The 15509-nt window shown below is 37.5% G+C and overlaps 1 protein-coding gene across 11 annotated transcripts in view; it reads left to right on the plus strand.

Moving 5' to 3' along the window:
- The window catches only part of MAPKAP1 (mitogen-activated protein kinase associated protein 1), a 190004-nt gene that overhangs the window by 19598 nt on the left and 154897 nt on the right, over positions 1–15509 (plus strand). For all 11 annotated transcript variants that reach the window (XM_005881489.2, XM_014529392.1, XM_014529397.1 and 8 more), the window contains 3 exons: positions 394–721; positions 3304–3393; positions 5912–6060. In XM_005881489.2, the coding sequence (XP_005881551.1) occupies positions 463–721; positions 3304–3393; positions 5912–6060 (498 nt within the window). In that variant the 5' untranslated portion in view covers positions 394–462. The remainder of the gene's footprint in view (positions 1–393; positions 722–3303; positions 3394–5911; positions 6061–15509) is intronic.

The raw sequence follows: 15509 nt of genomic DNA on the forward strand, positions 1-15509 counted from the left end.
ACATATATAATTACATATTGTTTTTGTGATTAATCACTATGCTTTAATTATGTTCAATTTGTAACAATGAAAATACATCCTGCATATCAGATATTTACATGATGATTCATAACAGTAGCAACATTACAGTTATGAAGTAGCAACGAAAATAATTTTATGGCTGGGGGTCACCACAACATGAGGAACTGTATTAAAGGGTCGCGGCATTAGGAAGGTTGAGAACCACTGCCTTAGTGCTTATAAGGATTTCCTTGCAGCTTAGACTTAATCCTTTTAGGCTCCTAGGTACAGGAATAAATGTTGATTTTTATGGTAGCATTTTAACACATTGAATTTGTTTGAAAAATTATTCTGCTTTATTCTTAAATATTGCTGTGTACGTCATGTTTCTAGGTAGGTGAGCCTGTGAAACAATATGAAGAGGAGAAAATAGCCTTTTAAGGAAATTGGCCCACAGAAAGGATGGCCTTCTTGGACAATCCAACTATCATTCTAGCTCACATTCGACAGTCACATGTGACCAGTGATGATACAGGAATGTGTGAGATGGTTCTCATTGATCATGATGTTGACCTAGAGAAGATTCATCCTCCTTCAATGACTGGAGACAGTGGGTCAGACATTCAGGGAAGCAATGGTGAGACTCAGGGCTATGTATATGCCCAGTCAGTCGATATTACCTCAAGTTGGGACTTTGGTATTAGAAGACGCTCAAATACAGGTAAACATTGCCTTTTAGTCATGTCTTTTGAGCTTTACATCACTAAACAATCTTACAGAATAATGTATAATGTTGGACTAGATTTAATGGGAAAGTCTCAGTGTGTAAACCAGGAGTATGCATGTATTAACACCAAGAATGTGTCAAAGCAGTATGTCCATCTCCACTACTGAATAGAGAGAGCCTCTGGAATGATGCTATTAGAAGTAGAAGAGATATAGTGAAAAAGTTGGCTATTAGAGGCATGTTGGATGTTCTATTTTCTAAAGTCTGTAGAAAGGGACTTGTTTAAGTATCTTCAGCAAAGCAACATTGGTCCTAGTAGGTAGACTACTGGGAGGCAGATTTCAGGTTGACATAATACAGAACCTTTTTTCTTTTTAATACATTTTTATTGATTTCAGAGAGGAAGGAAAGGAAGGAAGATAGAAACATCAGTGATAAGAGTAAAACATTGATTGGCTGCCTCCTGCACGCCCTCTACTGGGGATCAAGACCGCAACCTAGGCATGTGCCCCTACTGGGAATTGAACCCTGACCTCCTGGTTCATAGGTGGATGCTCCACCGCTAAGCCACACCAGCCGGGCAATACAAAACCTTTTAGATAGGCAGCTGACCAGCCAAGGAGGGCTGCTGCCTGGGACAGTTCTTGCCCTGGGAGGAATTGTAAGGATTGGAGGTTAGAAGGAGTTAGCTGAATATTTACTGGGGCTGCTTTTTTAATAGGAATTCCTACATTGGGTGTGAGATTAGAAAAGGTGCTGCTGTTTTTGATACATTACCTTTTTTTAGTTGATCTCTGCACTTTGATCTTTGTGGCTTGAAAGTACTCAACTTTGATATATATATATTTAGTCATTAGTTATTAAAAGCCTATCATTGCCCTTTTCCAGCTTTATTTTTTGGAAGCATTTCAAGGGAAATGTGATGAACCAAGGCCTTTACTTAGATAAATTATTTAGAATATATAATTGTTCTATATCAGGGTATGCTAGGAGATCCTTTTTTTTTTTTTTGGGGGGGGGGGGAATAAATCAGAAAATATAATCTAATCAATAACAGTAACCTGCTGCTAACTCACAAGAAAAGTAGTGGTAGGAGATGTGGTAGAACATTGAAAATACTTACACGAAGAAGACTGCAGGTAGAGCAGGTTACAATTTACGGAGAAAGTCCTGTTAAGATTTTGGTTCACAATTCAGTGTTCTGTGACATCCACAAAGAATAATTTGTTCTCATGATGAAAATAATGAATAGCATTTTCTAGTATCTAAAGGAACTTTTATCAAAATAGGATTTGAGTGAAGGTTTGACTATAATTTAGAACCATTGATTCTCAGTTCTCTAGTTGAAACTGACTTTCTTGTAGGTTATTGAGATGATATCTTATATGACAGGTTGAATGGATTTCAGTAGGAGAATGCTGCTCAATTGAGAGCTTCATGATTATATTACTTCAGCTGTACGCTTCACATTTATTAATTGCAATTGAATGGAGTGGGATTTGGTTAGATATAGTGGCATTGTCAGAATGCTTTTGCCAGTATAGCTTACATTTCTGGCAAGATTAGTTTGTGTTTCCCTACCACAGTGTTAAGGCAGGAGTGTATGATTTCCTGCCTTTGAGAAATTTACTTATTTATTTTTTTGTTAGCATTGTGTCACAATAGGAAGTGCAATAGGAAACTAATTTTAAGAGATTGCATTAATTGTGACTTTCTTTTCCATTGTGGTCCGTATGGATGTTGTTAATATATGTGGACAATATTATTTAAAAGATTGGTTCAACTGATTTTGCCTGTGGTAATCAGCCTGTGGTAATATAATCACAAATGCATAATTTTAGGTGTGATTTGTTATTGTTGTTGGAATTTCTTAAGATAGCACTTATATAATTAAGATTGTGGGGTGTCCTGTGACCAAGGTATTTACTTTTTAATCCTTTCAGCATATCTTAAAATTTTGTATAAGAAAAATTGTTCTTTTTAAGATTTGACTAATGTTACAAAGATACAAATCATTTATTTTACTACCTATAAACTATTTCAGCCCACTGAAGAAAAGCTATGCTAATTTATATAGCTTTGACATTTTATAATTTTCATGATTTTTAGATAAAGGATTTTATATTTAAAACTTTAATAGTCTAGTCTGAGTTCATTTATCTTTAATTTTTGAAACGGGTAGAGTAATTCATAACAGTAATTTTATTCCTGTAATGTAATATTCACTTCAGTTCATTTGTGCATTAAAATTCCTTTAAGACCGTTATTAATGATTTATATAATGAAATGTCATATTAATCACAGAAGTTTTCACATTTTATTATTCTCTTCCATGTTAATACTATCTTTATGATCTCTATTAATGTTTTATATCCTCTAATTTCAATTATAAATCAAGAATATTTTCATGTTTTTGTTGGTATTTGCTTTTCAGGGGTGCCACCTTTAAAATTTTATGACTTTTTTCCTACATATACAATATAAAACATCTTTATTCATATAAAGGTAGTTAATTATGTCTTTGTTTATAGTAAACTTTCATTGACAAACTTATAGTTATAATATTTCTTTTCAAGCTCAAAGATTAGAACGACTTCGAAAAGAGAGGCAAAACCAAATCAAATGCAAAAATATTCAGTGGAAAGAAAGAAATTCTAAGCAATCAGGTAAATGGAAATAATTTTCATTGTTAATTTGAAAGTTATATATTTGGTGTATATTATTATATAAGAGCTTTTATTTTTAATTCATCCTTTTCAACCCTCTGGGTGGATACCTCTTGTGTTTTGAGATTTGAACTCTTCATTTGGGTGCCACTCTTCGGTCTGGGTCACAGGCACATTTTGTAAACACTGTCGTGCTAGTACCTTGTTCTTAGAGCCAAGGAGAACCTATGATTTGTATGGGCTGTAGATTTCTCCTGGCAGTTCTAACCTAGACTTTATCTTGCCTTATTATGGCCCCAGAAACAATCTCTGTTGCATATATGCGAATTCTTTCCTTTAGCTTAAAAACCATTATGTTAGTGGTATTATTAGCATATGCAGTATATGTTCATATGATAATGTATTAAGAAGCTGGCCATATTATGTATTTTCAAAGCTTTAATCTCAATAAGAGAAGCCATTTAAAAAATTCCAAATAAAGTGCTATTAAAATATTTTCTAATGTTTATATAATGTTTCCTAGACTTTTTTTCTCCTTTCAAAGAAATGTCTGCAGTCTGCCTTCTATACCTTCCCAGCACCTCCCATTACCACCCTGCATTTAATAAATGTCCAATAGTTTTTGTTGACTGACTCCATTGCTATAAACTGTTATAAAACTAACAATCTTAATGATTACTAATTATCACCAACACCTATCTAGTGCTGTTCTAAGCAGTTCTTCTGCATTACCTCCAATGTACTGATCTTTTAAGGTGTAGGTATCATTGATTAGATGAGACAGATGAGATGGAGGCTCAGAGAGATTAAGCTTGCTAAAGTTCCAAGACTAGGAAGTGGTAGTGCAGTACAGAGCCATGTTTTGCATCTAGCACTGTCTGCCTCTAAAGGCCAGTCTCTCTCTGCTAAACCACACTATGTAAAGTGGTTCGTGCTTTCTCCTGTGATTGTAAACCTGAGTGTGCTCAGTGGGTCTGATTTTCATAATGGTTGCTTCTAAATCATGACCCTGTAGAACCAGAAATCCCACTGACTTCTCTTTTTTGCATCTCATTTCTATGATTTCCTATATATTCTTTTATATATATTAAAAATCTTTCACCCTGGCCGATTTGGCTTAGTGGATAGAGTGTTGGCCTGCAAGCTAGCTGAAGGGTCGCGGGTTCCATTCCAGTCAAGGGCACATGCCTCAGTTGCAGGAAAGGACTCTTTGGGAAGGTGATGGTTGAGCAGAGAAGGAGTGAACCACGCAGATATTGGAGATGAGTGTTCTAAGACAAGCGAACAGCAAATTTAAAGTTTCTGTGGCAGAAGTGTCCCTGATGTATACAAGGAATAGCAAGGAAAGGATGCTTATTGGTTGGAGTAGAGTAAGTAAGGGGAAGAGTGGAATCAGAGGTGTAAGTAGTAAGAAATTTGATCATGCAAGATCTTGTAAGAAATTTAATTTTAACTCTCAGCAAAGTGATTTGATCAAGTAGTAATGTGATATGTTACCTACTTTTTTATTTTTAGCTTAAATTTCCTTTAATACAACTTTTTATTATAGAAAATTTAAACATATACAAAAGTAGAGAGAGTGGCATAATGAACCCTCCATACTATTATTATAATACTAGAGGCTCAGTGCACGAAAGTCGTGCACTTGGGGCGGTGTCCCCTCAGCCTGGCCTGTGCCCTCTTGCAATTTGGGAGCCTTCGGGGGATGTCCACCTGCCGGCTTGGGTCCACTCCCCAAGGGATCAGGCCTAAGCTGGCAGTCAGAAATCCCTCTGGCAGCCCAGGAGTCCTCGGGGAATGTCTGACTAACGGCTTAGGCCCACTCCCCGCCTCTGGGCTTGCCAGCCATGAGTTGGCTTCTGGCTGAGCGGTGCTCTCCCTGTGGGAGTGCACTGACCACCAGGGGGCAGCTCCTGTGTTGAGCATCAGTGTGCGTCATAGCGACTCGTCGTTCCGCCATTCTGTCAGTTTGCATATTAGCCTTTTATTATATAGGACTCTCCTTTTCCTCATCAGCTTTGTCTTCCAGATTTTTGTGGTAGGTGACATTGGAGAGTGTGAGAGGATTAAGATGTGGACCTTGACCTTGAGGAACTATAATTCCAAAATCACAGAATATTAGAGTCAGGAGAGATCTTCAAAATTATCTAGTTGTACAAGCCCAGAAAGGTCTAGTGAATTGTCCAGATTACACACCTGGTAGTGGCAAAGCCAGGCGAAAGCTTAGGTCCTCTAGCTGTGAATGCACTTCTTAAAGAATGGCTGCTTTGTTGGTTTGTCTGACTCTATCCCTCCCACCCCACTCCACACCCAACCTGGTCCTTAAACCCTAGTTGAATTAACAATCCTGACCTGTGTGTTTTTTATTGAAGTGTATATGAAGCTTTTTTTCCACACATCAGACCTGAATATGTCCCTGGACCCTCCTTAAGGTTCCAAAGAATTTTTAGGGAAGGTGCACTGGCTGTCTTTCTGTGTGTAATCACAAAGATGTTTCTATCTTCCTCTTGTATCACAGCCCAAGAGTTAAAGTCACTGTTTGAAAAAAAGTCCCTCAAAGAGAAACCTCCAAGTTCTGGAAAGCAGTCAATATTATCTGTACGCCTAGAGCAGTGCCCTCTGCAGCTGAATAACCCCTTTAATGAGTATTCCAAATTCGATGGCAAGGTAAGTAAAAATAAAACTTTGTGTCTTTTAAGTCCGTGATTTTCTTTCTTTTTTAAAATATATTTTTATTTATTTCAGAGAGGAAGGAAGAGGGAGAGGGAGATAGAAACATCAGTGAGAGAGAATCATAGATTGGCTGCCTCCTGTACACCTCCCCACCCCCACTGGGAATCGAGTCCGCAACCTGGGCATGTGCCCTTGACCAGAATGGAACCTGGGACCCTTAAGTCCACAGCCCGACGCTCTATCCATTGAGCAAAACCAGCCAGGGCAAGTCCGTGATTTTCAACCAGTGTGTTGCAAGAATTTTTGAAACATGTAATACCTGACTACTTAGTCAGGGGCACTGACCTCTTTTCCCTTAGGTTGTCAAAAAGACAACAGCCAACACAACAATAGCCTTCTGGTGTAAAAGCCCTATCTTGAACCATAAATTTATAGGTTATATGATAGAGTTGCATCTTGTTGGTCACATTGCATAATAAGGTTGGTCTGATTGGTTAATTCTTGGTACCAGAAATTCTTGTATACAATTCTTTTATACACCTGATTATTTTTTTAAATGTTTTTATTGATTTCAGAGAGAGGAAGGGAGAGGGAGAGAGAGAGAGAAATATCAACGATGAGAGAGAATCATCAATCGGCTGCCTCCTGCATGCCCCACACTGGGGAACGAGCCCGCAACCTGGGCATGTGCCCTGACCAGATATTGAACTGGGACCTCCTGGTTCATGTGTCTACACTCATGAGCTACATTGGCTGGGCATAGGCACCTGGTTTTTAAAAAGTCACTTTGGAGCAAAAAGCGTAGGCAATCATCATTATTATATCTGTTTTTGTAAGTCAATCAAAATTATATCTATTTTTTTGAAAATTGGCAAAAAATATATTTTTGGTGTGCTGCAGAATTTTAGTAATTAATTTATGTATGCCATGAGATGGGAAAGGTTGAAAATCACTGCTCTAAGTAAAAACCTCAATCAAGTGGAATTATTGGTATTATTATGTTATTATTAGATTTGGGGTTTAAAAAATGACTCAGATAATTATAGAATGTCACTCATATTTTTTGAGAATGTAAAAAGGTGTGAACTGGGTTTAATGTTGTTTCCGTAGTAATATGTTTAGAAAGATTAAAACAAAACCAGTCCTGAGATATGTATCTGTGTTTTGTTTGTTTGTTTTCTTTTTTTATTTCCTAAGTGTACTTGAGGGTTTGGGTTAGTTGGGTTGTGATTAATCAAGGTCTAATTGTGTTGGGAAAGCCTTGAAAGTGGTTCTGGGAGGCAGCATTGTCTTGTCTGATGCTGTATTATAACTATAGGAATTATTAAGCTTAGAGGTTCATTTCAGAATTCTAGGCCATTGCTTTGCTTGTCAGTATTTCATTGTAGGGAATCTTTTTTGACACGTGCTGTGCAGGGGACTTTTCTTATAATAATTCACAATTGTAACATTAGTTTATTTTCTTTTTAGCAAAATGGCCACTATTTTAGGTGGAGTATAGTTTCATGTGCACCCCCAACTCCCTGCTCCATTCCCTGCCATTCTGTGTTTCTGTGCTGAGCTGGGCCTCTTTCAGAAGACAGTAGCAGTTGATTTTTATATTTATTGCCATTATGTTTGCTGTCTGGCAGTGGCGTAGGGGTGCTGAGTGATAGCTTGTTGCCTGGAGGGGTTGTGTACAATTTGTCTTATTTCAACACCATTGCAATTAATAAACATACAGCTCTTTGCTTATGTTTGCATTTTTCATATTCAAGTTCTGGTTATGTGCTGCTTCTGTCAGTTGTCATCTTTGAGCAAGATGTTTTCTCTTCAAAACACTTTTACCTGCCTGGCCAGCATGGCACAGTAGTTGAGTATCGACCTCTGAACCAGGAGGTCACGGTTTGATTCCCAGTCAGGGCACATACCCAGATAGTAGGCTCGATCCCCAGTGTGGAGCATGCAGGAGGCAGCCGATCAATGAATCTCTCTCATCGTTGATATTTCTCTCTCTCTCTCTCTCCCCCCCCTTTGAAATCAATAAAAATATATATTAAAAAACCCAAAACACTTTTACCTCATACAATGCAGCATGTTTCCATAGGCTTAAGTGAGCATATATGGCCATCAGCATGTGAGGTTATTGATGTTGGTGGGGAAGGAGAACAAGAACTGAAAACAAAATGCATAGGTAACATAAAGATAATAATATGCTCATAAAAGTACTTTTAGTAAATTAGAGATTGTGTTGACTGATGTAAAGCTTCTCTTTAAGCCTGCCCTACTGCCTTCTCCTATTTCTTCTTGTGGAATGCAACAAAGAGAAGGAAGGGTCCCCCTAGGGGACAAGAATGTCAGCCTCTGGAAAATGGCATGTTGGGCTGTAGAGGATTTTTTTTTCTTAAATACTAAGTTGATTCATTTAGATATGTGAGAAGTTACCGGGTTAGGTTACATGGTTGGAATTTATTTTCTTCCATTGCCTGAAACCACCTCATTGTTTGAGAATGTAATTGCTGGAATAATTAATATGTGGTAATGCTTTGATGCCAACAGAATAGCACAGATCTTTTAAAATATTATATTCTAGAATTGTCATCATCATCATACTATTCGATTCTTTTATATAAATATTTAGGTTTGAATTTGTCAGAAGGTTGTGATCTCTGCTTGGTATTTATCTAACTTCTGAAGTAACAAGGAGAAATTTTTAAAAAATGTAAAGAAGCCATTTCTTCAGTCACAAAGGAATTATTTTTGCTAGATGTGTGTTTACACTTAAGACTCTGGATGCTTTTGTCATATCAAGTCTCTTTGTGATCAAAGAATGTGGGGCAGTCACCATTACACATTGATTAAGAAAGATTTATATAAGTCTATCTTGTGATGAGATGCTATTTTATTATTACCCTACATATTACAATTGCTAAAATATAATTAAACCCTTGTTCTCATCTATTATTTAATATTGATGCATTTGGCAGATATGTAATGAAAGTGGCTAATATTTGAAGGATATTGTACTGTACATATTAAATTAGTCTTTCTTTATCTTTGTGAAATGCATCAATATGATATTCAATGACATCTCAATGATTAATAGAGAATTATACTTGAGTCAAGCCTTTTTGTAACCTAGAAATTAAAATGACTATTCAAATAACACCTCAAAATGATCAAATTAGCATTTTGTGATTGCATAATAATGGGATTGTAGTAGTTACAAGAGCACCATGGCTGCCTCTGGAGTTAAGATCATGTCAACCCCTTGATAATAAAGCCTTTTCTGTGAGAGTCAACTTTAATAATTTCCAGATTGATTCTTCCCATAAATCATTTGATGTTCAGCACTAAATTTTTGTTGCTGTTGTAACTTAAAATTATTTTATTTTTATTCAGCTCATATTTAAGAAGTGAAATGAGTGTCCTTTTAAAATGATTCACCGTCTTGTCATTGAACACCATGCTTTTTACCTCAAATGTAAGGTTTTCCCATGTATTTTTCAAACGTTTGTTAAAGCCACTAAAATATGTAGGTTTTTCCCCCTATATTTATTCACAATGCTTTTCTTGGGAATAATGCTTGCCTTATTTACATAATTAACTGAGTTGCTTAGGTCTCTTGGGCAAATGGTACATAATTGGGGAGAGAAGAGGACAGGGAAGAGTTTGGGGTCTAATTAAATATGCTAAAAAACTACTTAATTATGTATTTCCTCAAGAGACTAACTGCTGTGAAATCCTCCTTAAGATTAAGTTAGCTTTTGGTTTGAAAAAAGGATTTTGCTTTTGATATGGCTTTACTATTACATTGTGGTTAAGCTAGCACATCTAGTTCTGACGGTTTGTGCAAACTGGATTGTTGGTGTTATTGATTCTAAGGGTAAGCATCTCTCAGCTGTTGTGCTCAATTAAAGCGAATACTTTCAAATAGTTTTTGGTTTCTGTAGCTGATTAATTTCATTTTTTAAATTGTGGTTGATTAATTTCTTGAAGGCATATAATTGAGAGGAAAAGGCTGTATTTAGGCATGTGCTTTGCTGTAATTTTGGCAATGTTTTTTATCAGGCTTATTATTATGTTTATATTATTTCTTTGGCAAATTAGTGGTATTACCTTTAGATTCATAGATTATAAATAAGTCTATTTACTGATCATTTGAAAAAAGTCCAAGATAGATTGCAGTTGGTTTTAGGGCTTAGTTGGATAAGGCAAAATGAGGTTCAACCATCTGCCTGAATTCTTCAGGTTTGTTGAAAACAGGACCTCTGAATTATTCGTTCATTAACGAAACAGAAACTCTTGGTATTTATCTAACTTCTAGAGGTTGAGACAGTCAGAAAACTTCTTGTGCCCGTCCTGACCACTGTATGTGGGAAATGTTGTTGGATATGACAAGGAGTTGCTTTAAGGTGCTAAGGGAGTGGTCTCTATGGATAGGCAGTAAACACTCAGCACTGATTTAAGTGCCCCTAACTATGTGGATTTCTGCCGTGTCCCTCCACTTGTTTCAAATAAGTCATATTTTAAGCATCAAAACTCTTTCCTTTCTATGCCTTATCACTTGAGAAGCTTTTGCTAATTAGTCATCACTGTTTTAGTTAAACTGAGTTTGCAAATATTATCAACTAGAGGCCCAGTGCACGAATTCGTGCACCAATGGGGTCCCTTGGCCTGGCCTGCGCCCTCTCGCAATCCGGAACCTCTTGGGAGATGTCAGATAGCTGGTTTCGGCCCGATCCCCGCAGTCCCGATCCAGACAGGAGGGAGCCCGATCCTGTGCATTGAACGTCTGTCCCCTGGTGGTCAGTGCACATCATAGCGACCAGTTGACTGGTCGTTCGGTCGCTTAGGCTTTTATATATATAGATAGATCATCAGAAGTTCAACTGCTCATGTCCTGTCAATACAGTTACTACCAAATAAATAGTACCAATTACCAGTTGTGTCATCTTGGTTCAGTTTTCTTCACCTCTCCAAACTTCAGTTTCTTTACCTATGAAAAATAGAGTTCCTTCCTCACAAGCTGATGAGATCATCAAATTGGATAATCCTACAGGATAAAGCCCCTAGCACATTGAGAAGCAGTATAATTTAATTTATAAGCAGACCTATTTTGTGGTTTGAATCCTGACTCCTCCACTTAGGATGTTATCTCAGGCTACTTACTTCACCTCTGGAAGCTCCAGTCTTCATATGTGGAATGAGATGATGACAGTGTATCTTCCTCATGAAGGTTAATTGAGATAAGACCTGTTTAGCAAGACATGTAGCCATAGGAAGCACTCAACAAATATCCCACTTCTGCCTCTTTCTCTGTGAACGGTGGGGCCAGTGATGCTGTCTCTCCTATTAGATTGTTGACATGATGGAGTCAGAGAAAGTGAGCTCTTAAAACCAGGAGTTCAGAGTAGCATCGTGAAACAAGATGTGTAGCAACTGGAGGAAGGTGGTTTATCTGTTGGAAGCCCAGGGAGTCTAGTGGGGTTTGGCCTTTAACTTTAAATGGAAGATAAAGACAAATTATTACTTCCTTTGTGGTTTTTTTGTTGTTTGTTTTTTCTTTTGGCAATGGCTATGTTTTTAAACATCAAGTAAGAAGGTAGTTCCATATTAGTAATTGCTTGACAGTTTACTAAAATGTTAAGTATCCTTCTTATTTGACTTAGTTAAATTCTACTCTACATGCAGGGAGAATGTTTGCCTTGGCAAGTGCTTAAAAAAGGCAGAACCACTTCTGGTTCCTATAGACAGCTCTGACATGGATGATGTTAACTTGTTAGAAAGTAACCATTTCTCTGTTAGAAACTGTTTTAACCGGTAAGCTGCAGAGAGCATGGGGGAAGGGATAATTCATGAGTGCTAATTGCTTGGCTGTTAATTTTCATAAGTGTTGATAGAAGCAGTTCCTTAAATTAAACTTTGTTTAAAATGTATCAGGGGAAATATTCCACAATGTCGAGCCTGAAGTGAAAATTAATATGAATGCTGTGGCAATTAACACATACTGGTTAATAGCTTTTAGCAGCATTTTGGGATGATAGTCCTTAAATACATTTTTGCATGCTGCTCTTGTTTCAGCATTGTTCCAGTCTATGTCTGGATAATTATGGACAAATGTTTTCTACAATTATTGGCATTAAGTAGTTCTCTTCAAAGAAAGTCACTTAAAACGTTACAGAAAAACATGAAGCCACTGAGAAATATTGCAAACACAGAAAAGGTCAGCAAATTGAAATCGTGTTAAAAAAAAAATGCCTTTTGAGGAAAAATCTGAATTTGGAATACAGTGGGGCCTTGACTTACGAGTTTAATTTGTTCTGTGACGGAGCTCATAACTCAAATTACTCGTATGTCAAATCAAAAAGTGAACGAGTGAGACACGTGATGCTGGGCTGATGTTGTGGCGTTCACTGTGACGTTCACTGGCGGTGGGGTATCTGAAGTTGGCTCGTAACCCGAATTTTAGCTCGCAACTCAAAGCAAAAAATCGGCCGAGAGACGGCTCGTATCTCGAAAAACTCGTTAGTCGGGACACTCGTAAGTCAAGGCCCCACTGTATTTGCTATTATCATGGGAATGGGACCTGGACTTTTAGTGCTAGTTATGTTTCTAGACTGCAGCTTCTGCTTATTGCTGCCTGAGTGGAGGTGTGGCTTTGAGCCTAAGGGCTTTCTGGACTTAGAGCTTTCTTCTTTTCTCTGCACCCTGCAAGTTGGCCAGTGCCCACCCTCCCCCAAGTGGCTGAGAAGTTGGCTGCATAATAATCTCATTCCCCCACCCCCTTCCTTTTCATAAGAGTGCTCCTTGGTGCCCATTAAGAGACAAATCGTGTGTGTGTGTGTGTGTGTGTGTGTGTGTGTGTGTGTAAGAGAGAGAGAGAGAGAATATGAATAGATATCAGAACCCAGAACCCTTCGGTGCACTGGGTGACATTCAACCAATTGAGCCACTCCAGCCTGGCAAGAGAGTAATTTTAAATGAGGCAGATGTCAGATGTCATTTACGAAAATATATTGATTGTAATTCTTGGAGGTTAGAGGACCAAGAGGTAAAACATGGGCTATATTTTTCTTACAACGAGATTACTTTGTAGTGCTACCCTCTTCCTAGCTAATTAATTACCTGATTAGTGTTTAAATCTGGTTGAAATGAATTTAAAGCACAAGTCCTAGGGAAAACCTAGGACACAATCCTTATAGGTGTGGTGGGGACTGGAGATGGTGGGATTAAGAGTTGATCTCCTACATATATGTTGGCACCTTCCTCTTAATCGATCATAACAAAACTGTGATGTAGGGAGTATTATCTCCATTTTATGGATATGCAAGTGAGGCTCAGAAAGAGAAAGTGACTTGCTCAGGAATTTACAGCTATTGTTATGGAGAAAACAAAACAATAATTGAAATTTTCAGAATTTAAAAACAAGAATTTTCTCTTTACCAGTGAACTTGAGCTCTGACAGACTGGTTTAGATCTTATCAATTATATCTTTTGGGTGAGTTTGCTTCTTGTAAGCCTCAATTTTCTTACATGTAAAAAAGAAATAAGAGATTGGGCCTGTGCGGGGGTAGGGGGGTGCTATACACATAGAATATATTGTATGTACCACAAGTGATTTTTTTTTCTTTCCACTGATCTTCATGGTGTATAGAGTAGATTCATTGGTCTGTCCATCCACCCATCCATCCACTTATCCATCCATCCACCCATCCAACAAATTACTTACTAAGCTCCCACAGTGTACCGGTTCATTTCAAATGTTTATTACTTACTGGCTCTATACTAGGCATTAATAAATAAGACAGGACTAACTGCCCTGAAGATAAGAGTGGCCAAATAGCCAACAAGTGGAGGAACTATACTTGACAGTCAGGGTTGTGCCCTGTGCTGGGAACTATGACGGTGGTCCATGACTCCAGGTGTATCTGATTGAACAAGGAACATGAACAACTAACTGTAGCATAAATGTGATAGGTATTGTAGTAGAGATCTATACAGAAGGCCGTGGGAGTTTGGAGGCAGCAATGACGTTCATCTAGTTTGTTATCCTGGTAGGTTTGTCTGAATTTTTATTGTATTAATAATTCCTAGAGGGCAGAGACTCAACTTTGGTCACTCTCAGAATAGAATGAAGCCCAGCATGGCACTTTCCACACATAAAAGTGGAAGTTTTTTTTAATGGCAGTGATAAATTTCAAATGTCATTACTCTTTGAGGCTTGCAACTACATGGCAGTATCATAAGAGCTGTGTTTTATTAATATCTCCACTCCTTTCTGTTAAATTGAAGTTTTAACACCTAGACAGAGATACATGTAAGAAAGTAAGTTTAAGAAATTTGCAAAATATGCTACTATACAACCAAAGATTAAATTGATTTGTTATATGTACATTTAGCTACAATTCATTTTAATTGTCTGTATGAAGTTAAAAAGTATTAGTGTCAGATAAGGATTCATCACCAGGGTGTGATTTAAGGCTGGTGCTGGAGAACGCAGGCATGTGTTCTGGCAGATGTTTATATAAGGCGCTGTCTTTCCTGACAGCAGTTAAAAAGTATGGTTATAGTAATCAAATTGTGGTGCAGCGACTCAGAGGCTAGGGCCAGATTGAATTAAAATAGATATAAGATTTATGAATAGCAATAGCTGTGATAAAATTTCACTGCCTTCTTCAACAGGAAGGACTTTTTCCACAGTGGAAAGAAGAAAATCTAATAACCACTTTTCTAAAACTGTGGTTTTGCTGACTTTCATTTTCCCTCCCTAATTATGGCATCAAAACAATAACTTGCTAAGGTTTTTTATTTCATCCATGCATCCATGGTAACCTTTTTTTTCCCCTTTCTATCTTATTAAGTGCATAGCATTAAAACAAACATTTTTTTATGATACTGTTTTAGATTAGAAACAAAATTCATGTAAATATAGCCTATGGGTTTTAAACCCGCTTTTAAGGGCAGTTTTTATCGTTATCACCGTAACTATATTTTGTACCAGGCCCTGTAATGGGCCCTTTATATTGTCCTAGTCACAACACTCCTTTTTATGGACATTGTTACTGCGTTGTACAGGTAAGGAAACTAAGACGTCACAGTAGGACAAATGATGGCTAGGACTTCAACCCAAATTTGTGAGGCTCTGTAGCAGCGTTTCTCAACCGGTGGGTCGCGACCCCTTTGGGGATCGAACAACCCTTTCACAGGGGTCGCCTAAGACCATCGGAAAACACATATATAATTACATATTGTTTTTGTGATTAATCACTGTGCTTTAATTATGTTCAATTTGTAACAATGAAAATACATCCTGCATATCAGATATTTACATTACGATTCATAACAGTAGCAAAATTACAGTTATGAAGTAGCAACAAAAATAATGTTATGGTTGGGGGTCACCACAACATGAGGAACTGTATTAAAGGGTCGCGGCATCAGGAAGGTTGAGAACCACTGCT

The sequence above is a fragment of the Myotis brandtii genome, unplaced genomic scaffold (assembly GCF_000412655.1).
Source record: "Myotis brandtii unplaced genomic scaffold, ASM41265v1 scaffold68, whole genome shotgun sequence".
Lineage (NCBI taxonomy): Eukaryota > Metazoa > Chordata > Mammalia > Chiroptera > Vespertilionidae > Myotis > Myotis brandtii.